We start from the raw sequence: 24,278 nt of genomic DNA on the forward strand, positions 1-24,278 counted from the left end.
TGTTTATTATGCGTATTCCTGTAAATTGATGTGGCTCTCTGCAAAATCAAAGGATGTTTTGTGACTTCTGAACGTAAGGAGCCAATGTAAACTCAGATTTTTGGATATAAATATGAACTTTACCGAACAAAACATACATGTATTGTGTAACATGAAGTCCTATGAGTGTCATCTGATGAAGATCATCAAAGGTTAGTGATTAACTTTTTAGGGATAGGGGGCAGCATTTTCATTTTGGATGAATAGCGTGCCCAAATTGAACTGCCTCCTACTCTGTCCCAGATGCTAATATATTATTAGCAGGCAATATTAACCAGGTGAAATTGTGTCATTTCTCTTGCGTTCATTGCACGCAGAGTCAGGGTATATGCAACAGTTTGTGCCGCCTGGCTCTTTGCGAACTAATTTGCCAGAATTTTATGTAATTATGACATAACATTGAAGGTTGTGCAATGTAACAGGAATATTTAGACTCATGGATGCCACCCGTTAGATAAAATACGGAACGGAATAAACGTTTTGTTTTTGAGGTGATAGTTTCCGGATAAGTCAAAGGTATATGGTTTAGAGAGAAATAGTCGACGCGTTATAATTCCTGTAATAACTTGAAAGGGGTTCCTTCGTTATTTTACCGTTCATGTCTTCCATAGCGAATGTCTTGATCTACTTCAAAATAAGGTCTGTGTTTCACGGAGGAGCAGACTGACAGGGGACCATGCAGGCAAGCTCTGCTTTCTGCACTACAACCCAAAACTTCTTAACTGGGAATATTGAAGACCCATGAAAGCTGGTGGTTCGTTTTAACATATGTTCTCATGTTATTTGAGACTAAATTGATTTTATTTATGTATTATATTAAGTTAAAATAAAAGTGTTCATTCAGTATTGTTGCAATTGTCATTAGCACAAAAATGTGTGTGTGTATGATATATATATACACACACTTTTGTTTTTTTAAATATAAAATCGGTGTCGGCTTTTTTTGTCCTCCAATAATCGGTATCGGCGTTGAAAAATCATAAATCGGTCGACCTCTGAAGTTTCTAAAACTGTTAGAATTGTGTCTGAGTATAACAGAACTCATATGGAAGGCAAACTTCCAAACAGGAAGTGGAAATTCTGAGGCTGGTCGATATTCAACTCATTGCCTGTTCAAATCCCAGTAAGATATGGATCGATTTGCACTTCCTACGCCTTCCACTAGATGTCAACAGTCTGTATAACGTTGAATGAAGCTTATACTGTGTTGTGGGGCCGGATGAGAGGGGAACGAGTCAGTGGTCTGGCAGATTGCCAGTTCCTGGTCACGCGCATTCCACATGATATCGCTTTGCGTTCCATTACTTCTACAGACACGAAGGAATGCTCCGGTTAGAACGTTATTGGATATATATGAAAACAACATCCTGAAGATTGATTATCTACTTAGTTTGACAAGTTTATTCGACCTGTGATATAACTTTTTGAAGTTTTTGTCCAACGTTATGCGGGACTTGCACGAGCGTTTGGATATGTGTACTAAACATGCTAGCAATAATTCTTTTTGGTATCTTTCATTTGCTGTATTGGACTTGTTAATATGTGAAAGTTACATATTTCCCCAAAATATTTTGTAATTTCCCGCGCTGCATTTTTAGGGGAATGTTGTGGGGGGGGGGGTTCCGCTAGCGGAACGTGTGTCCTAGAAAGGTTAATTTGATCTATATTTCTTCTTTTTGTAAATCCCCTCTTTGGCTGGAAAAATGGCTGTGTTATTCTGTGAATAGGCACTCACCTAACATAATCGTTTGGTTTGCTTTCGTCGTAAAGCTTTTTTGAAATCGGACACTGTGGCTGGATTATAAAATGCAAATTAATTACTTAAAAATCATACAATGTGATTTTCTGGACTTTTGATCTAGATTCCGTCTCTCACAGTTGAAGTGTACCTATGATATAAATTACAGACTTCTAAATGCTTTGTAAGTAGGAAAACCTGCAAAATCGGCAGTGTATGAAATACTTGTTCTCCCCACTATATATATATATATATATAAAAAAGAAATACCTTATTTACGTAAGTATTCAGCCCCTGCTACGAGACTCAAAACTGAGCTCAGGTGCATACTGTTTCTATTGATCATCCTTGAGATGTTTCTACAACTTGATTGGAGTCCACCTGTGGTAAATTCAATTGATTGGACATGATTTGGAAAGGCACACACCTGTCTATATAAGGTCACACAGTTGACAGTGCATGCCAATTCAAAACCAAGCCATGCGGTCGAAAGAGTTGTCCGTAAAGCTCCGAGACAGGATTGTGTTAAAGCACAGATCTGGGGAAGGGTACCAAAACATTTCTACAGAATTCAGTGGCCTCCCATCATTCTTAAATGGAAGAAGTTTGGAACCGCAAAGACTCTTCCTAGAGCTGGCCATTCAGCCAAACTGAGCAATTGTGTGAGAAGGGCCAATGGTCACTCTGACAGAGCTACAGAGTTCCTCTGTGGAGATAAGAGAACCTTCCAGATGGACAACCATCTCTGCAGCACTCCACCAATCAGGCCTTTATGGTAGACTCAGACCATGAGAAACAAGATTCTCTGGTGTGATGAAACCAAGATTTAACTCTTTGCCCTGAATGCCAAGAGTCACATCTGGAGGAAATGTAGCACTATCCCTACGGTGAAGCATGGTGGTGGCTGCATAATGCTGTGGGGATGTTTTTTAGCGGCAGGGACTGGGACACTAGTCAGGATCGAGGGAAAGATGAACAGAGCAAAGTACAGAGAGACCCTTGATGAAAACCTTCTCCAAAGTGCTCAGGACCTGACTGGGGCAAAGATTCACCTTTCAACAGTACAACGACCCTAAGCACACAGCCAAGACAACGCAGGAGTGGCTTCGGGACAAGTCTCTGAATGTCCTTGAGTGGCCCAGCCAGAGTCTGGACTTGAACCCGATCGAACATCTCTGGGAAGTCCTGAAAATTGCTGTGCAGCGATGCTCCCATCCAACCTGACAGAGCATGAGAGGATATGCAGAGAGAAGTGGGAGAAACTCCCTAAAATACAGGTGTGCCAAGCTTGTAGCGTCATACCCAAGAAGGCTCATGGCTGTAATTGCTGTCAAAGGCCCTTCAAAAAAAAGTACTGTGTAAAGGATCTGAAATCTTATGTAAATGTAAATCTAATTATAAAATGAGTTAAAATTTCAAAATCACTTTTTTTGCTATGTCATTATGGGGTATTGTGTGTAGATGAATGAGGGAAAACAAAAAATTTAATACATTTTTAGAATAAGGCCGTAACATAAAATTTGGAAAAAGTCAAGGGGTCTGAATACTTTTGGAATGAACTGTATAGTCATAGGGTAGCCCATGTTTTATAGGCTGAGTTATGGGCTAATTTGCATATTTGTTTCTCAAAGTGAACGGGGAACTGCATGAAAATCATTTTTATTTTTGTTTCAAACCATTTTTAAATGTTGATCCCAATGTCACACATTGGCCCCATTATTTATAGAATTACCCACTTACGGTCTCTCAAAGACCCACTTAATTAATTCAAACGTGTTAACCATCGTAAGGCTGTCGTCCCAAACGGCATCCCTAGCCGTGTCCTCAGAGCATGTGCATACCAGCTGGCTGTTGTGTGTTTCGGACATATTTAATCTCTCTAGCTCAGGCCACTATCCAACTGCAAATGTTATATGTCCTATATCATCCCCATGCCCAAGAAAGGGAAAGGAACTGAAAGACTACGGACCCAACACTCACTTCCATCATCATGAAGTGCTTTGAGAGGCTAGTCAAAGACCACATCACCTCCACCCCCGACACAGTTGACCCTCTCCAATTCCCCTACTGCACTGACAGATCCACGGACGACCCAATCGCCATTGCACTGCACACTGCCCTCACCCACCTTGACAAAAGGAATGCATATGTGAGGATGCTGTTCATTGACTACAGCTCGGCCTTCAATACCTCAGCTCGGCCTGGGACTGAACTCCTCCTAATGCAACTGGGTCCCGGACTTCCTGACGGGCCACCCCCAGGTGGTGAAGGTAAGCAACATTACCTCCGACACTGATTCTCCACAAGGGGGCATCCTCATTCCCCTCCTGTACTCCCTGTTTACCCGACTGCATGGCCTCAACAGTAGTAGGCCTAATTACCAACAACAATAAGACGGCCTACTGGGAGGAAGTAAACACTGACGCTGCGGTACCAGGTAAACAACCTCTCCCGCAACGTCAGAAAAACAAATGAGCTGATTGTGGACTTCAAGAGGAACCAGACTGGGCACGCCCCCATCCTCATCAACTGGGCCGCCGTGGAGACGGTAAAACTGGCAAGATCCTCGGCATACACATCTCAATGCTGAAGAAATTCAGCCCGTCTCCAAGGGCCTTCACAGTGTTCAACAAGAACACCATCGAGAGCATACTGTCGGGCTGAATCATAAACTGGTATGGCAACTCCACCGCCGCGGATCGCAAGGCACTTTAGAGGGTGGTACGCTCAACCGAACACATTATTGGATGCACACTGCCTGCCCTCCAGGACACCTATAACACCAGGTGTCGCAGGAAGGCCAAGAAGATCATCAGGGCACCCAGCCACCCTAGCCATGGTCTTTTCTTCCCGTTTCCATCACTCAGACCGTTGCAGTATAGGAACATCATGGCAAAATCTGTAAGTCTGGCCAATAGCTTCTACCCCCAGATCATCAGGCTGCTGAATAGACACCACTAGTCAGCTATCTGCTCGCATGTCCCCCCCACCTACTCCCCCAGTCTTCCAACCAACCCTCTCCCCCTGCTGCTCCCCCTATGGACATTTCCAACTCCCCTCAACTGGCATTTACCCTGCCCCCACCCCAATGGACATTATCATTGCCACAGTGAATATGTATATATTATATATATTTTTATTATCCTGCATCGGAGCTTAAGAATTTCACTGTACCTTGTAACTACATCTGCAACCCTGTACACGTGACTATTAAACTCTCTGAATCTAAATGCATATTAATTGGTGTAGAGACAGAGCTGCAAGGCTATTGAGCAGTGTGTGCGTGTAGGTGTGCCGAGTGCGTGTGAACACACTCACGTCCACGTTGCACAGCAGGTCATTGAAGCCACAGTTGCCGTTGTTGGAGGAGCAGCAGAGGGCCTTGAGGACGCCCAGCCACTCAGCACTCAGAGAGCGACAGTACGCAGTCAGCTCCGCACACAGGATCCCAATGTCATTCACTCTATATAAATAGACACACAGAGATGGGTATTAAACTCATAACACCTTACTATATAATTCATATCAGATACGTATAACTGGTTAGTTGACAGTCAAGACTCCTGTATTGTTTAATGCATCTGGACATATCCACAATCAATTATTGATAACGGTTTTATAGAAAAACAGCGCTTGCCTCTCGGGGTCCCGGTGATCCACGCACACATCCATGAGGACATTGCAGACAAAACTGTAGCGATTGGCGGGGCTGTCGTTGAGGATCTTACCCACCATGCTGTGGTTGAAGTTGTGGGCCGACGGGTTGGCGATGGCCTCCATCATGAACACAGGGTCCCACAGCATATTGGAGTCTGACGGGTCGATGTTACAGTAGATGGAGTTCTTTACCTTGGAGCAGAACTCACTGGACCAGGGAGGGAGAGACATATATTTAGAGAGCTGGGACATTGATCTTTCTGCATTATGATTCATTTACATGGCACTACAACATTCTATGGCAGCAATGTTAGCTCCCAATTAACATTACATGGGGGATATTAAACAATGCAATGTAACTGAATGTCTAAAATTTGAACAAATATTCAAAATTCTACAAGTTGCCCCAACTCTCTAAATACATGGCTCTGAGGGAGAGGAAGGACACGGATTGTTTTTAGAATCATTTGACGGCTACCATGTGGGGCCAAATATTTTGGTTTCAACACAATGTTTACTTGACTTGGCCCACTAAAACAATGTAATGGAAATGGTAGAATACAATAAAACTGCATTGAACAGTTGATGGTCCATGTTGATGTTTAACCTGAAGATCTCTCCAAACTTGCTCTTGAGGTGACTGCAGGAGGTATAGAGGTCATACAGGTAGGCCAGGATGCAGCGCTCAGCTGAGGAGCAGTCTGCAGGGTTCACCCCTGACTTCACCACGATGCGCAACCTGGTTAATGACAATAATTGAACACGTTAATGCAAAACAACAAAGGACAGAACACTTCCTGTACTAAATGAGATATGGAAGACGGGTTGAATTGAGTTTGCAGGATACAAGGTGACCATTGCAATAGTCCCAAAGGTACAAACTCCAAAGTATTTGAGGGCCGCATTTGACTCCAAAGTATTTGATTTAGCTATACTTTTTGATGACCTAGGTCTGAATAAAACAGACACGGGTTTATTGTCAATGAATAGCCTAGGTACCTGACTGTTTCTGCATTCAATAACGCTATGTCACTGCCTTGCCCATACAATGGCTAAAGTCGATTCAGACTGGCGAACAGGCTATATAATAGAGCTGAATGCCTAGGGGTTGGATAGCGCCCCAGGCCAGTGATGTGAATGACTAAGGGTTGGATAGCATTAGCACCCAGGCTATAAAGGTGAATAGTTAAGCTTCTGTGACTTACCCGTCAAAGACCTGCGCCGTCTGCTCGGGGTTGAGGATGAGACAGGAGTGGTACCGCCGCAGCACGGCCACGATGCACAGACACAAGCCCGTGGTGTAGCTGCCCACCAGGCTGGACGACTTGAGCAGCAGCTCTGCCTCCACCAGGCTCAGCTCATTCAGCAGCTAGATACACAGGTACACACACACGGGAGAGGGGAAGCAAGAGAAGGTTAGTTATACAAATATTAAAACCATTCAGGGGAAAAAAATTGAAAATATAACTATCACTACGAGAAGTGTAATTAAATGCTACGACAGGGATAAAGCTGTACCTGAATGGCAAAATCGATGAGGCCACTAATGTTGAGGGAGTACTCCATGAGGTCAAATATGAACTGGATGTGCTGGACCAGGGGCAGGTGATAGGACATCCCTAAGGCAAAGCTGGTGATCTGTTCCAGAACATTCCTGGACACCTAGTCATAGAGAAGAGAAGGGCAACAGGCCTACTGTAAATACATAACTGTGAATATCCACAACATTGCATACTCCAGTATTAAAATAAAAGGTAATTGAAAATATCAGTTTGCAGTGAAAGATGTGGTTTTATAGGAATCATTTAATAGCGACTTCCTTGGACATCAGTATCTATTTTTACTGAATAACTTCAGAGGATTCCACTAGCAAGTTTTGGAGCACCATTAAAAAAAGGTGAGACTGGACTGCTATGGGAGGGGCATCGCTCACCTGAGAGGTGACCTGGTGCTGGTCAAAGTGGGAGAGAGGCTGAAATTTGGAGAAGATGTCCTCTGCTGTGGGGAAGGCCTCAGGCTTACTCCTCTTCCTCTTCTGTCCTTCATCTCCTCCTGAGAGAAAAGAAAATCGACTATTATATACAGGGCCATTCTCAACGGTTAGCGCTCATCTGATCACATGTTTATGTCCCACATGGCACCCTATGCACTTTTAAAATGCACATTATAAAATAGATTGTCCTCAAATAGCACAATTCAAATATTAAAAGGAAAAGAGAAGTTGATTAACATATTAAAAGGAAAAGAGAAGAAATGACTTGAATGAAATAAGCAAAAAGCACTTCAGCCTGCGTAATTATCACTTTTCAAATAACCCTTGTTATGGTCACTTCTCTGTGTCACGGAGGCGCTCCGCACTGCTAAAGCTAACTCTCTCTCCTCTGCTCTCATCCTTCTAGACCTATCGGCTGCCTTTGATACTGTGAACCATCAGATCCTCCTCTCCACCCTCTCCGAGCTGGGCATCTCCGGCGCGGCCCACGCTTGGATTGCGTCCTACCTGACAGGTCGCTCCTACCAGGTGGCGTGGTGAGAATCTGTCTCCGCACCACGTGCTCTCACCACTGGTGTCCCCCAGGGCTCTGTTCTAGGCCCTCTCCTATTCTCGCTATACACCAAGTCACTTGGCTCTGTCATATCCTCACATGGTCTCTCCTATCATTGCTATGCAGACGACACACAATTAATCTTCTCCTTTCCCCCCTCTGATAACCAGGTGGTGAATCGCATCTCTGCATGTCTGGCAGACATATCAGTGTGGATGACGGATCACCACCTCAAGCTGAACCTCGGCAAGACGGAGCTGCTCTTCCTCCCGGGGAAGGACTGCCCGTTCCATGATCTCGCCATCACGGTTGACAACTCCATTGTGTCCTCCTCCCAGAGTGCTAAGAACCTTGGCGTGATCCTGGACAACACCCTGTCGTTCTCAACTAACATCAAGGCGGTGACCCGTTCCTGTAGGTTCATGCTCTACAACATTCGCAGAGTACGACCCTGCCTCACGCAGGAAGCGGCGCAGGTCCTAATCCAGGCACTTGTCATCTCCCGTCTGGATTACTGCAACTCGCTGTTGGCTGGGCTCCCTGCCTGTGCCATTAAACCCCTACAACTCATCCAGAACGCCGCAGCCCGTCTGGTGTTCAACTTTCCCAAGTTCTCTCACGTCACCCCGCTCCTCCGCTCTCTCCACTGGCTTCCAGTTGAAGCTCGCATCCGCTACAAGACCATGGTGCTTGCCTACGGAGCTGTGAGGGGAACGGCACCTCCGTACCTTCAGGCTCTGATCAGGCCCTACACCCAAACAAGGGCACTGCGTTCATCCACCTCTGGCCTGCTCGCCTCCCTACCTCTGAGGAAGTACAGTTCCCGCTCAGCCCAGTCAAAACTGTTCGCTGCTCTGGCACCCCAATGGTGGAACAAACTCCCTCACGACGCCAGGTCAGCGGAGTCAATCACCACCTTCCGGAGACACCTGAAACCCCACCTCTTTAAGGAATACCTAGGATAGGATAAAGTAATCCTTCTAACCCCCCCCCCCCCTTAAAAGAGTTAGATGCACTATTGTAAAGTGGTTGTTCCACTGGATATCATAAGGTGAATGCACCAATTTGTAAGTCGCTCTGGATAAGAGCGTCTGCTAAATGACTTAAATGTAAATGTAATGTCACATGCTGAGAGAAATAATATGGGTGGCAGCAACTGACAGCTATTAGCATAGAAATCGGAAGGATGAAAATTAAAATTGAATGAAGGTTGCGAGCTCCGGGGTCAATCGGCAAAAAAGTCCAAAGCCTGTGTTCTATAATGAAGAACAGAGCAGGAAAACGTGTCGGAGAAAAGACATGAGGACAGTTTTCAACTTGGGACACGTTATTGAGGGGACAAGATTGCCTGCATCCCAAATGGCACCCTATTCCCTACATAGTGCACTATGCAGGAATAGTGCGCCATTTGTGAGGTAGCCCGAGAGCCGAGTCAGCATCCATTAAAAACTATGTTAACAAGATAACGGCTCGCTGCAATCTGCACAAACATTATATGTAGTGTGATATACAGGGAGCACATCTGCTGAGAGCTCCATAAATCTATGGTTGAACATCACGACTGGTGCGCAGTCACATCAGAGTCTCGAGTTTCCAGAACGACCGTAGTCTTTCTTATCCCTCTACGTGAAACATACTAAAAGCAACTGCAGAGAGAAATATATCAAACATGCCATTTTTCACTAGGGAAAACCGAAACCCCATAGATAAGATAATACAAGCAGTTACCATCATCAATCGTAAAGCATGTAAACCACCAGCAAGGGTCTTACCGGTCTCTGCTGTGCTTTTGCGGTTGAGCACCTTCAAGATGTCTTTGGTGATTTTCTTGATGGCGTGCCTTGCTTCGTCTCGCTGCCTTCCCACGCCGTAGAGCACCACCAGGCGCTGGTTGCACTCGTGACTGGCACTCTCCTCCTGGGAACAACAAGTCAGTCAATGTATGCACTACGCGTTAAGTAGTGGAAGTAGTTTATGTAGCCTGAGATCTGAAGACTTATGTTGGCCCTTATCGCTAATGCCTAGACCAGGGATGGGCAACTTTGTAGGGGGTTGGGGCCACAAAAAAATCTGAACTCATCATGAATGGCCATACTGGCTCGTGGGTCTGAGTACCCACAACCATGCCCACCCAGAGCTAGCCCTAGCCTTCTGGTGAACCAAAACAACATTTTGTTGAGGAACCCCCCCCACCTTGAGAGCAAAACATTTTAGCGCCCCCCCCCCCCCCATATTGACAGCGTAGAATAAAAGTTTGAGTACATTTTCTGAAATTCTACACATTTTAACATGGGGCGTAGAGAAAATGTTGCACTTTTAAAGCAAGTTTGCTGCAATTCATTATGCCATGGGGCGAAGAAGATTTAGCACATTCTGTCATGGGATGGATAATTCTTTCTTCAGTTTTACAGCAAATTTCCTGCAATTCTACACATTTTGTCATTAGGTTGAGAGAAATGTTTGCAGTTTTTAATATGATATCTGAATGAGTGACTAACAAAATCCAATTGGGGCCCCCAGGTCAGATTACAAGTTAAAAGGTAGCTGGTCGCTAGACTAACTCGCCAATAAAAAATATTTTTTCTCTGCAGTTGCCCATCCCTGGCCTAGACTTTAGCTCAGAATGCTAACTGTGTCAAGGAGTGAGTCAACACATGCATAGTGGAGGTAGTTCACAGGTAGTTCACAGATGCACCCGCTTGTTCAAATCAAAACGTTATTTTTCACGTGCCGAATACAATGCTTACTTATATGCCATTAATCAACAATGTAGTTCAAGGATTAGATTATCGGGAAAAAAATACTAAATAAAAAAGTAAAACATTTTATAAAAAAGTAACAATAACAACGCTATATGCAGGGGGTACCGGTACCGAGTCAATGTGCGGGTACAGGTTAGTCAAGGTAATTTGTACATTTAGGTAGGGGTAAAGTGACTATGCATGGATAATAAACATTGAGTAGAAGCAGTGTAAAAAGAGAACAGTCCGACTTGGTTGACTAGAGTCTGACAATTCTTGGTACTTCCTCTGACAACGCCTAGTATATAGGTCCTGGATGTCAGGAAGCTTGGCCCCAATGATGTACTGGGCTATACGCTCAAACCTCTGTAGCGCCTTATGGTCAAGAGGACAAGCAGTTGCCATACCAGGCAGTGATGCACTCGATGGTGCAGCTGTATAACTTTGAGGATCTGGGGACCCATGCCAAATCTTTTCAGTCTCCTTAAGGGGGAAAAGGCGTTGTCGTGCCCTCTTCACAACTGTCTCTTGGTGTGTTTGGACCATGATCGTTTTTTTGTGACGTGGACACAAAAGGAACTTGAAACTCTCAACCTACTCTACTACAGCCCCTTCGATGTGAATGATGGCATGTTGGGCCCTCTTTTTGATGGAGTCCACGATCAGATCTTTTGGCTAGCTCACGTTGAGGGAGAGGTTGTTGTCCTGACAGCGTCTGACCACCTCCTTATAGGCTATCTCATCGTTGTCAGCCAACTTGATGGTGTTGGACTCGTGTTTGGCCACGGAATCTTGAGTGAACAGGGAGTACAAGAGGGAACTAACTCCTGACAGCCACCGTGTTGAGGATCAGCATGGCAGGTGTGTTGTTGCCTACTCTTACCACCTGGAAGTCCAGGATCCAGTTGCAGAGGGAGGTGTTTAGTCCCAGGGTCCTTAGCTTAGTGATGAGCTTTGACGGCACTATGGTGTTGAACGCTGAGCTGTAGTCAATGAACAGCATTCTCACATAAGTGTTCCTTTTGTCCAGGTGGAAAAGGGCAGTGTGGAACGCGATTGAGATTACGTCATTTGTGGATTTGTTGGGGCGGTATACATCATTTTCCTTCCTCATGAAGCCATCTATTTTGTGAAGTGCACCAGTCCCTCCTGCAGCAAAGCACCCCTACAACATGACGCTGCCACCCCCATGCTTCACGGTTGGAATGGTGTTCTTCGCCTTGCAAGCATGTCCCCTTTTTCCTCCAAACATAACGATGGTCATTATGGCCAAACAATTCAAAATTTCCTTCATCAGACAAGAGGACATTTCTACAAAAAGTACGATCTTTGCCCCCATGTGCAGTTGCAAACCGTAGTCTGGCTTTTTAATGGCGGTTTTGGAGCAGTGGCTTCTTCCTTGCTGAGCGGCCTTTCAGGTTATGTCGATATAGGACTCGTTTTACTGTGGATTTAGACACTTTTGTAACTTTGTCCTCCAGCATCTTCACAAGGTCCATTGCTGTTGTTCTGGGATTGATTTGCATTTTTCGCACCAAAGTACGTTCATCTCTAGGAGACAGAATGCGTCTCCTTCCTTAGCGGTATGACGGCTGCATGGTCCCTTGCGTACTATTGTTTGTACAGATGAACGTGGTACCTTCAGGCATTTGGAAATTGCTCCCAAGGATGTACCAGACTTGTGGAGGTCTAAATTTTTTCTGAGGTCTTGGCTGATTTCTTTAGATTTTCCCATGATGTTAAGCAAAGAGGCACTGAGTTTGAAGGTAGGCCTTGAAATACATCCACAGGTATACCTCCAATTGACTCAAATTATGTCAATCAGCCTATCAGAAGCTTCTAAAGCCATGACATAATTTTATGGAAGTTTCCAAGCTGTTTAAAGGCACAGTCAACTTAGTGTATGTAAACTTCTGACACACTGGAATTGTGATATAGCGAATTATAAGTGGAATAATCTGTCTGTAAACAATTCTGTCTGAAAAATCACTTGTCTCATGCACAAAGTTGCCAAAACTATAGTTTGTTAACAAGACATTTGTGGAGTGGTTGAAAACCAGTTTTAATGACTCCAATTTAAGTGTATGTAAACTTCCGACTTCAACTGTATTTTGTACATAATGTTGCCGCTAGCGTCTCTTATGATATAAAAGGCATTTAGCTTGTCTGGTAAGCTCGCATCACTGGGTAGCTCGCAGCTGGGTTTCCCTTTGTAGTCCGTAATAGTTTGCAAGCCCAGCCACATCCGACGAGCTTTAGAGCCGCTGTAGTAGGATTCAATCTTTGTCCTGTGCGTAATTTCTTATAACTGTCCGGATTAGTGTCCTTCTCCTTGAAAGCGGCAGCTCGTTGTGTTATCTGAGATCTGCAGACTTGTGTTAGCACCCTTAGCGAATGCCTAGTCTTTAGCTCAAAAGGATAACTGTGTCAAATAGTGAGTACATTTGTGCATAGGCTATGTAGTGGAGGTTGTGTGAAAAGCATTACCAGAAACCTGTAAATGGTTGTTACCAATGTAGCAGAAGTAGTTCACAAAGCTTTACTGGGTGATGAGTGAACTTCGCTCCCAGAGCCTAGGCTTTTGCCCAGAGGGCTAACATGTCTAGAGTTGCACTGATAACCCAGAATTAAAATCCATCTGTGTGTTAGAGCTGAGCTAGCAAAAGCCTCTCTCCGGACTGCTTACCTGGGGGATGGGGAAGTGGGTGGCATACTGGATGTGGCGGGGCTGCTCGTACACCAATGGAAAGGCAGGATCCTGGGCAGTCTTCTCGGGGGAGGGGCTGCCCTTTGACTCACAGTGCATGGGGGGAGAAAACATCTACAAAACAGCTAAAATTAATAGGGCTGTACACAGCATGGAAATGTTATCCAGAGGTCAATGGGAAAGTAGGATGAAGTTCAGAAAAAAAATACTATATAGTTGTGCCAGGGAGAATATTCACTAGTGCACATTACAGTGGCTGCCAATTTCTACTCGTCTCATCTAAGACATGATGCTTACCTCATCGAAATTAGTACTCGAGTTGTGATCAATCTCCATTGACTCTGAGAGACCAGTGTCCTGCGAAAAGAAAAAAGACCATATTTATTCCCCAAATTAATTCAAAAGCAATTAGTTATTACTGATGATGGGGCGGCAGGTCGGACCATTAACCGTAAGGACGCTGGTTCGAATCCCTGAGACGACTATGTGAAAACTCTGTCGATGTGACCATGAGCAAGGCACTTATCCAGAGCAACTTACAGGAGAAATTAGGGTTAACAGCATCTGCTAAATGACTCAAATGTAAATATAGGATGATTCATCATGCACAACAAAATAACAACAGCCGCCTCCACATAACATGCCTCGTTCTTGACACTGCTGCCAGCCTCCTTGCACTCTGATTCGTCCGAGGGCTCATCGCTAGGGGAACGGGGGCGGGGCAGGTGGGAGTCAGAGGCCAGGTCGCCGCGGGAGATGAGCGTGCACATGTAGATGTTGTGGGAGAAGACATCGTGGCGGATGAGCTCGCAGAAGAGCAGCACCTGGTTGGAGAACTCCACACGCTCGCTCTCGTTGCTCGGCTCAGCTAAGGAGGAGACCGAGGGAGATAGTTTGTCACTATACACTCCAGCATTAGCAGCAGTAACAGAAAGGTTTATAATATGACATTTAGCAAACACTTTTATCCATAGCAACTAACAGTAGTGCACGCATACATTTTTGTGCGGGTGGCCCAAGCGGGAATCAAACACATTATCCTGATGCATGCTCTACCAACTAAGTCGCACAGGACCCTTATTAAGTTTAGCAAACCCAATACCCATTTCCCACTATCGTGCCGACTCGAAACAATACTGTTGCGGATGTTTTCTTTTCACATTGTCCTTTTCAGCACTAGGGTGGATGTGTAACTAGACCAGCACAGTACAGCATAGCTCAAGTCCCAGAGACATAGTAGTGCATAACAACTCAACAGTTGGGGAGACTGTAAATCCAAAAGGGTGCTGGAATAAGGAACAATATCAAGAGATGCAGAGAGCCTAGCTGGCTCCTAAATGGCACCCTATATTGCATTTATAGTGCACTACTTTTGACCAGGGCCCTGGTGAAAAGTAGTACATTATAGAGAATAGGGTGCCATTAGGGACAGAGCTGCAGACAACCAAAATAAGGGAATATAATTAAATAGTAGTATGAATGAAGTGAAGGGCAGACTCACTGAGCATGGGGGCCTGGGTGTCCAGGAACTGTAGGAGCACGTCCTGAAACACAGGCAGGGTGGCCGCCGAGAGAGAGCCCGATGACACCGAGCCTTTCTCATCCACCACCTCTGACTCACCGCACCTCTGTGAACTCTCAATCATACACATAGTGTGAGAACCACTGCCATTGAGCAAATATACCTTACAGGGGAGTACAATTTCATTAAACGATTTAGACAACATTGCAAAGAAAAATCGCCTTCGGGAAATACAAAAACCAAAACCTCATCATCATCCTTTATTTACACACAGGTGTAATCGAGGTAAAAATCTCTTTTGCATGAGAGACATGTTTTCAAGAGGCAACAAAGGAGAATCGTCAGGAACAGCTGTGGTGCAGTGACTCATGGGCCCGTGTAATTATGGAGCAGGGAGCAGTCACGGTGCTGTATTTGTGTATGTGTGTGCACTTGTGTGGGCCTCTCCTTCACCTCGGCTTCGATCTCTGCCTGTCTCTTCTCCAGTAGCTTGGCCACCACCATGGCCCTGTGGCGGCCAGACCTCTTGCAGCACACCGCCCACTCACACAGTAAGGTCACCACTGCGTCGTCATCAGGGGACATCTACACATAGAGAAACATGTCAGGGCAAAGACCATACAGCACGGAAACCTGTGTCAGGAGAATTCTAAGTAGTGTTTATAGAATGTAATAGAATAGAATAGAGTCGAATAGAATACAGTTAATTGTCCACAGAAGAAGAAATTATGTGTTATTGGGCAGGTAGCTTAGTGGTTAGAGTGTTGGGTCAGTAACCGAAAGGTTGCTAGATCGAATCTCTGAGCTGACAAGGTAAAAATCTGTCGTTCTGCCCCTGAACAAGGCAGTTAAACCCCTGTTCCTAGGCCGTCATTATAAATAAGAAATTGTTCTTAACCGACTTGCCTAGTTAAATAAAAGGATAAAAAATATACTGTAATGACTAGGGCCAAATGGAATCTGAGGAAGCTGATTTTTTTTCCTGCAGCGGTGTTTGTTGGGCTCTTACTCACACTTTACATTCTGGCTTTTCATCTGCAAGTGAAAACCATTAACGTCTTCAGACTTGACATATGCAGGGGTGCTCATCAAAGAGACCACTACAATATTGATGGGGGAAAAATTACCTCGTGACCGTCTTTGCTCTGGCCCGAGCCAAAGATGCGGTTGTAAAGGGAATCCAGGGAATTGCTGAAGTCTGACTTCTCAAAGCTGTGGTTGTCTAGAACCTCCAAGGTGTGTAGGACCCTCCCAATGGTGAAGCCTGGTGAAAGCAGAAAAATAATTGAGGTAAAACACTAAATGTTGCTCATTTCCATTTCCCTTACGCACCTAGGGCTGGATAACCCAGACACAGGTCAAGCCTAGTGCTGGACAAAAAGCATGCTCAATGGAGAATCTCCATTGAAATAGATTTTTAGTCCAAGACTAGTCTCAATCTTTGTCAGGGAAAATAGCCCATAGAGTCATTGTCTGGATGTATTATGTCATTTTATAGGTGCCTCTTAACAGCGGTTTCTTTACCAGCAGTTGTCTCCTGACATTTATCAAAGGACCAGCGGAACTCCACAGCCTGCCCTCGGTCCTTGACCTGCTCCTCTATTTCTCGCACCTTTGCACGGACCTGATGTAAAAGCATAGGTAAGACTGAGATAAGCAGATATGGATGTAAATCTCTCATGGCTCAAAGTGGAGGAGAGATTGACTTCATCTCTACTTGTCTTTGGAAGTGTTGACATGCTAAATGCACCGAGGTGTCTGTTTAAAATACTAGCACACAGCTCGGACATCCATGCATACCCCACAAGACATGCCACCATAGGTCTCTTCACAATCCCCAAGTCAAGAACAGACTATGGGAGGCGCACAGTACTACGTAGAGCCATGGCTACATGGAACTCTATTCCACATCAGGTAACTGATGCAAACAGTAGAATCAGATATTTTTTTTAACAAATACACCTTAAGGAACAGCAGGGCCTGTGAGGAGACACACACAGGCACAGACACATGATAAGACACCCACTTTTCATACACGTATACAAGGATTTGGATTGTAGATATGTGGTAGTAGGGTAGTGGCTGAGGGAACACACTTAATGTGTTATGAAAAGTGTTATGAAATGTAATGTCATATTTTAAATTGTATAGAACTGCCTTAATGTAGCTGGACCCTACCTTGGCAGCAGCTAATGGGAATCCTTAATACAAATAGGACGGCTGAGAGGACAAATACAAATCTCAATCTAGTAGTCAAGAGGCATGCAATGATGTTAACCTCACAGTATGTGGGCTTTCAATCAATCAATCGACAAATGCATTAGTCTCAAAGTGCTGCGCAGCAACCAGCAGGATCATAATCCAAACCTAATGCCAAAGGTACAGTGGCATGGAATATCTCCCTAGGTGGGAAGAAACCTTGACAAGAACCAGACTCTGGGCCTTACCTGCTGTGTAAAGGTGCCGTTGCCCCCTGGCATGGGCAGGTTGGAGGGGGAGATAGGCAATAGGTCCAGCGGGGAACCAGTCTTGTTCCGGCTGTCTGTCAGAGAGTAGTGCCACACCAGGGCACTGGGACAGCACAGCATGATACTCTGACGAAACCAAGACGAGGAGAATAAGAATTTAGGGATGTGACTGACAATAGGGTGGCATATAACCTAGCTGTTAGAGCGTTGGGCCAGTAACCGAAAGGTCACCAGTTTGAATACCCGAGCCGACAATGTAAAAAGAAATATGTTGATGTGTCCTTGAACAAGGCAGTTAACCCTAATTTCTTGGGGACCTAAGCATTGAAGGTCGACAAGAACACAGTGTACCATGATAGTTTGTTGGTGATGTGGACACAAAAGGAACTTGAAACTCTCGGCCTGCTCCACTACAGCCCCTTTGATGTGAATGGGGGCATGTTGGGTCCTCTTTTTCCTGTAGTCCACGATCAGATCTTTTGTCTTGCTCACGCTGAGGGAGAGGTTGTTGTCCTGGCACCACACTGCCAGGTCTCTGACCTCCTCCTTATAGGCTGCCTCATCATTGTCAGTGAGCAGACCTACCACTGTTGTGTTGTCAGCCAACTTAATGATGGTGTTGGAGTCGTACTTGGCCACGGAGTGTGGGTGAACAGGGAATACAAGAGGAGACTAAGCACGCACCCCTGACTGGCCAACCTGTTGAGGATCAACGTGGCAGATGTGTTGTTGCCTACCCTTACCACCTGGGAGTGGCCCGTCAGGAAGTCCAGGATCCAGTTGCAGAGGGAGGTGTTTACTCCCAGGGTCCTTAGCTTAGTGATGAGCTTTGAGGGCACTATGGTGTTGAACGCTGAGGGTTAGTCAATGAACAGCATTCTCACATAGGTGTTCCTTTTGTCCAGGTGGAAAAGGCCAGTGTGTAATGAGATTGAGACATCTGTGGATGTGTTGGGGCGGTATGCAAACTGGAGTGGGTTTAGGGTTTCCGGGATGACGGTGTTAATGTGAACCATGACCAGCCTTTCAAAGCACTTCATGGCTACCGACATGAGTAGTAGTCATTTAGACAGGTTACCTTTGTTTTCTTGGACACAGGGACTATGGTGGTCTGCTTTTAACATGTATGTATTACAGACTCGGTCAGGGAGAGGTTTGAGTACACTTCCTGGTAATTCGTCTGGCCCGTGGCTTTGTGAATGCTGGCCTGTTTAACCTCTCTTGGGTAGGTGGCAGTATTTTCACCTCCGGGTGAAAAGCGTGCCCAAAGTAAACTGCCTGTTACTCAGGCCCAGAAGCTAGGATATGCACATAATTGGTAGATTTGGAAAGAAAACACTCTAAAGTTTCTAAAACTGTTAAAATTATGTCTATGAGTATAAGAGAACTGATATGGCAGGCGAAACCCCGAGGACAAACCATCCAGGGAGGGGTAAAAATTGAGGTCATAGGATTTTCCATTTGTTTTCTATGGGATACCATTATTATTAGGAACCTAGCTGCAGTTCTTATGGCTTCCACTAGATGTCAACAGTCGGTAGAAATTGTTTGAAGTTTTTCTTTTGAGATATGAAGTAGTAGTGCTATTCATTGTAAGTGTCACTCCAGGTGGACTCTACTGTTTTGATGCGCGTGAACTGGAGTGAGCGTCACGTTGTTATTATCTGGTATTGGAAACAGTTTATTCCGTCTTAAATTTTATTGATTATTTACATTTTGGAGGTTGGATTAGTAACGTTGTTTGAAATGTTTGGACCAAGTTTACAGGTAACTTATTAGACACTTTGTAGGCATGTTGGGCGAGTTGAAACCGGTGTATTTCTGAATCAAACGCGCCAAATAAATGGACATTTTTGGGACATAAAGAAGAACATTATTGAACAAAAGGACCATTTGTGATGTTTCAGGGACATTTTGGAGTGCCAACAGAAGAAGATCTTCAAAGGCATGAATTATATCGCTATTTCTGACTTTTGTGGCGCACCTGCCTGGTTGAAATATGATTTTCATGTGTTTGTATGCGGGGCGCTGTCCTCAGATAATCACATGGTTTGCTTTTGCGGTAAAGCTTTTTTGAAATCTGACACAGCGGCTGGATTAACAAGAAGTTAAGCTTTATTTTGATGTATAACACATATATTTTGAAGAAAGTTAAATATTTGAATTTGGTATTTTTGAATTTCGAGCTATGCAATTTCACCGGATGTTGGCCAGATGCAATTTCACCGGATGTTGGACATTCACCGGATGTTGGACGCTACCGTCCCACCTGCCCATAAGAAGTTAAAGGTCTTGCTCACATCGGCTACCGAGAGCGTGATCACACAGTCGTCCGGAACAGCTGGTGCTCTCATGCATGCTTCAGTGTTGCTTGCCTAGAAAGCGGCAAATCTTGGCTGCCCGGCCAAACTGAGCAATCGGGGGAGAAGGGCATTGGTCAGGCAGGTGACCGAAAACCCGACGGTCACTGACAGAGCTCTAGAGTTCCTCTGTTGAGATGGGAGAACCCTCCAGAAGGACAACCATCTCTACAGCACTCTACCATTCAGGCCTTTATGATAGTGGTGCTAGACAGAAGCCACTCCTCAGTAAAAGGAACATGACATGAGTTTGCCAAAATGCACCTAAAGGACTCTCTGACCATGAGAAAGAAGATACTCTGGTCTGATGAAACCAAGATTGAACTCTTTGGCCTGAATGCCAAACGTCACGTCTGGAATAAACTTGGCACATCCCTACGGTGAAGTATGGTGGTGGCAGCATCATGCTGTGTCAGTGTTTTTCAGCGGCAGGGACTGAAAGACTAGTCAGGATCGAGGAAAAGATGAACGGAGCAAAGTACAGAGAGATCCTTGATGAAAACCTGCTCCAGAGAGCTCAGGACCTCCGACTGAGGCTAAGGTTCACCTTCAACAGGACAACAGCCATAAGCACACAGCCAAGACAGCACAGGCGTAGCTTCGGGACAAGTCTCTAAATGTACTTTAGTGGCCCAGCCAGAACCCGATTTAATCAATTAAAGAAAAAGTCTGTAACCTAACAAAATGTGGAAAAAGTCAAGGGGTCTGAATACTTTCCAAAGGCAATATAAATATAACATGGAAAATCAGGAACAATCACAACACTGAACATTTTACCAAAGCTAGTTCACCAACTTAGTCATGTACCATACTAGCCTGATGGCTTAGCAGTAATATTAATAGTACTGCAGTAGCAGTAATAGGCAATCCATTCAGTTCAGTGGGAAGGCTATTGAGTGTGTTGTGTACCTGTAGCATGCAGCTGAGCCCAAACACCAAGGGCCGGTGTTGAGGGCAGATGTAGAAGTCTGTAAAGGGGGTCTGGGGCTGATTGCTCCCTGCGGGCTGGGAGGTGGGCGTGGGGGGCAGGGCGTTCCCTGGCTGTGCCAGGATGCTGTGGGCCGGGTGTCCCCCGGCGCCGGGCCCCAGGCTCCCGTCACTTAGCAGCAGGTTGAGGCGTCGCGTGCAGAAATAGGCCAGCCTCCGGGACAGGTAAGCCGACTGCACAAATTCCCCTAAGTACTGAAGGAGGGGACATGTCTCACAAGGTCAGTACACACTCTTCAGAGCTGATATGTGATCACAACAATGGAATACGGGGGAAAATAGAAGAGAGGGTAGCTAAGTCAGCTTCAAAGACTAACCTGTAAAAGTTAACCTGTGTAGGTAAATAAATGTACTTCCAAGTGGATTAAACACCGCCAGGGGAATATTACTGAAATGTTTTTCGTTACATAGGTTATTGTTAGAAGATTGCTAACGAACTTGGTGCTTGGCATCACCCTGAGAGTGTCATATTAACAATGTACCATTTCTGCACAAACGTTAGTTTGAAAAAGTAGCTTACAATGCCCCCAAATATATAAATAGAAGATGCCAGAAACCCTGGACATTTCCTGATTCTTGAAGATAAATTACATCTGAGTGTCTCCTTAAGTTACTCTTTCCACGTGAAATGTGTGGTTTGTAACATGGAGAATGAAACCCATCACTGCAGTAGGAGAAAGTTAGCCTTGTGGTTACAGCATTGGGCCAGTAACTTAAAGGTCGCTAGTTTGAATCCCGGCACTGACAAGGTGAAACATCTGCCGATGTGCTCAAGCGAGGCACTTAACCCCTAATTGATAATAGCAGACCCTGGCCGTGACCTCAACTCTTCAAAGGTGTCTCAGGGGGAGCTGGGATATGCAAAAAACACATTTCCAATACACACTTGTGTGAAAGAGGAAAAACATAAGCAACCACCAAATGATTAAGATGATGGGTGCTGTATGGATGGTATATAGGCATTACCTGTAGCAGGAGGGGCAGTAGCAGCTTCAGAAGCTCGTCCTCTCCAGGTCGGACCTTCTCGGAGCATTCCAACACCCACGTGAGGAACTCGTGTCTGTCTAGCATGCCATCCTGGACGCAAGCAAACAACCGTTTGTTATTGCTTGGTCTTCTACAACAAAGTATTTAGCGTAAGTTAATCCTATGAAATTACTCCATTTCACTATTACTTCAGGGAGGTTTTAAAATGCCTCGCAAAGAAGGGCACCTATTTGTAGAAAAAGCAGACACAGAATATCCCTTTGAGCATGGTGAAGTTATTAACTATGCTTTGGATGGTATACCAATACACCCAGTCACTACAAATATACAGGTGTCCATAACCCAGTTGCCGGAGAGGAAGGAAACTGCTCAGGGATTTCACCATGGGGCCAATGGTGATTTTAACAGTTACAGAGTTTAATAGCTGTGAAGGGAGAAAACTGAGGATGGATGAACATTGTAGTTACACCACAATACTAACCCGTACAGAATAAAAATATTCCAAAACATGTATCCTGTTTGCAATAAGGCACTAAAGTAATACTGCAAAAAAATGTGGCAAAGAAATTTACTTTTTGTCCTAAATACAAAGCATGTTTGGGAAAATCCAACATCACCTAGTACCAATCTTCATATTTTCAAGCATGGTGGTGTCTGTATCATGTTTTGGATATGCTCGTCATGAGCAAAGACTAAGGAGTTATTGGGGGGATAAAAAGTAAACGGAACAGAGCTAAGCATAGGAAAAATCCTAGAGGAAAACCTGGTTTAGTCTGCTTTCCACTGGGAGAAAAATGTACCTTTCAGCAGGACAATAACCTAAAACTCCAATGCCAAATATACACAAGTTTCTTACCAAGACGACATTGAATGATCCTGAGTGGCCTAGTTAAAGTTTTTATTTAAATATACTTAAATCTATGGCAAGACTTGAAAATGGCTGTCTATCAAATTATCAACCACCAACTTGACAGAGCTTGAAGACTTTCAAAAAGAATAATGGTCAAATATTGTACAATCCAAGTGTGCAAAGCTCTTAGAGACTTACCCAAAAATACTCACCGCTGTAATCGCTGCCAAAGGTGATTCTAACTAATCAAAATAGTGTTTAATTTTTCATTAACCTAAAATAAATATTAGAATGTTTCTTCTACTTTGACATGAGTATTTTGTGCAGAACATCAATTTTAATGCCAATTTGTAACAACAAAATGTGGAATACGTCAAGGGGTGTGAATACTTTCTGAAGGCACTGTACATCAGTGTAAACAGTGAGCTGTTTGATGTGGGCTAGCTAGAAATTTCCATCATAAAATATCCAAAGTGAACCGTTTTTGCTTGTTTGTGATGCTATGTTTGCATCTGGCCTTAATCATAAAATCTAAACATTAAATGTCTTATCGCTTACCTCATGGTTTAGTTTAACAATGAAATGACTAGTCTCTAACAATAAGCTAACTTGCTAGCAGTTTACTGACATTTTCCCCTTCAATGAACCACTAATTATACAGTGACATAGTGAAATAGGGCTATACTATCACCACAGCCATTGCAGACAACTGTGTAAAGCTAACATCAAAGTAACAATTCTAACCAAGTAACAACTACATTTCAAACTGTTATCACAAACTCATCAGACCAGGCAGATACATAGGTCCCTGGTTGAGGCAGGCAGACATATGAAAACATGAAGACAGACAGCGAGACAGACATGCAACCCGACACAGGCAGACAAACAGACAAAGAAACAGACAAACCAAAGGACCATCCAACCTGGAACATGAACATGGCCAGCTTCTCGTTGTACTCCCACTGCTTCATGGCCGTATCCACCTCGGCCGAGGTGGCCGGGAGAGGAGAGCCACAGCCCTGGCTGGGAGACTGGCGGTAGAACTCAGCCACCTTCTGCAACTGTTCCCACAGGTACTTTGTGATGATCTGAGTCCATTCTGCAGTGCAGACAGAAAGAACATAGTTAATTCATCACAATGGCATATGCTCCTGTTAATGCCGCATGACTGAGCAAAATTCTAGAGCTATAGCAGCCTATCTTTTCTAAATGGCAGTGAACACACCCAGGATATTGGAATGTTACATTATTGAGGAGCTTTGGCCACAGGGGGGTAGCTGGAAAATGCTCAATCATAAAAAACTGATGTTCCTAGGAGGATGGATAGGCTATATATTTTTTTAAGGAGTGTTTGCTTACCTATGCAGGGGTCAATCACGTGCCGCTTCTTGACTTTTGTTTCTGTAATGGCGGCGTGATACGCACAGGTCATCTTGATCATCCATGCTGAACGCATCACAGGTACTGTGTACTTGGCCAAGTAGCCAAAAACCTCCTCCTTTTTACTAAAGATCGGCACCTAGCACACCAACACAATTTAACAAAACAGGATTGATGGAGGATGTTGCTGCAGAATATTTGTAATAATTTTAAGTGAGTTTGTGAGAGTGCTGTTATAATTTTAAGTGAGCAATTTTAAGAGTGCTGAAGAACAGTGAGCCTGATTCGAACCCATA

The 24,278-nt window shown here is 44.5% G+C and overlaps 1 protein-coding gene across 3 annotated transcripts in view; it reads right to left on the reverse strand.

Moving 5' to 3' along the window:
• Positions 1–24,278, reverse strand: part of LOC139581090 (mediator of RNA polymerase II transcription subunit 12-like) — a 69,118-nt gene that overhangs the window by 41,955 nt on the left and 2,885 nt on the right. For all 3 annotated transcript variants that reach the window (XR_011676141.1, XM_071410475.1, XM_071410473.1), the window contains exons 4-22: positions 23,962–24,121; positions 23,526–23,701; positions 21,732–21,842; positions 20,688–20,960; positions 17,398–17,544; positions 16,475–16,574; positions 16,078–16,214; positions 15,404–15,535; positions 14,930–15,056; positions 14,073–14,296; positions 13,726–13,785; positions 13,408–13,542; positions 9,753–9,897; positions 7,368–7,486; positions 6,953–7,096; positions 6,640–6,803; positions 6,042–6,173; positions 5,415–5,642; positions 5,096–5,240 (exon numbers count right to left, since the gene is read on the reverse strand). Coding sequence is in view for 2 of the 3 variants with exons in the window: in XM_071410475.1 (XP_071266576.1) it covers positions 5,096–5,240; positions 5,415–5,642; positions 6,042–6,173; positions 6,640–6,803; positions 6,953–7,096; positions 7,368–7,486; positions 9,753–9,897; positions 13,408–13,542; positions 13,726–13,785; positions 14,073–14,296; positions 14,930–15,056; positions 15,404–15,535; positions 16,078–16,214; positions 16,475–16,574; positions 17,398–17,544; positions 20,688–20,960; positions 21,732–21,842; positions 23,526–23,701; positions 23,962–24,121 (2,859 nt within the window). In the remaining variant the exon portion in view is untranslated. The remainder of the gene's footprint in view (positions 1–5,095; positions 5,241–5,414; positions 5,643–6,041; positions 6,174–6,639; positions 6,804–6,952; positions 7,097–7,367; positions 7,487–9,752; positions 9,898–13,407; positions 13,543–13,725; positions 13,786–14,072; positions 14,297–14,929; positions 15,057–15,403; positions 15,536–16,077; positions 16,215–16,474; positions 16,575–17,397; positions 17,545–20,687; positions 20,961–21,731; positions 21,843–23,525; positions 23,702–23,961; positions 24,122–24,278) is intronic.

This window comes from Salvelinus alpinus, chromosome 7, assembly GCF_045679555.1.
Source record: "Salvelinus alpinus chromosome 7, SLU_Salpinus.1, whole genome shotgun sequence".
NCBI lineage: Eukaryota > Metazoa > Chordata > Actinopteri > Salmoniformes > Salmonidae > Salvelinus > Salvelinus alpinus.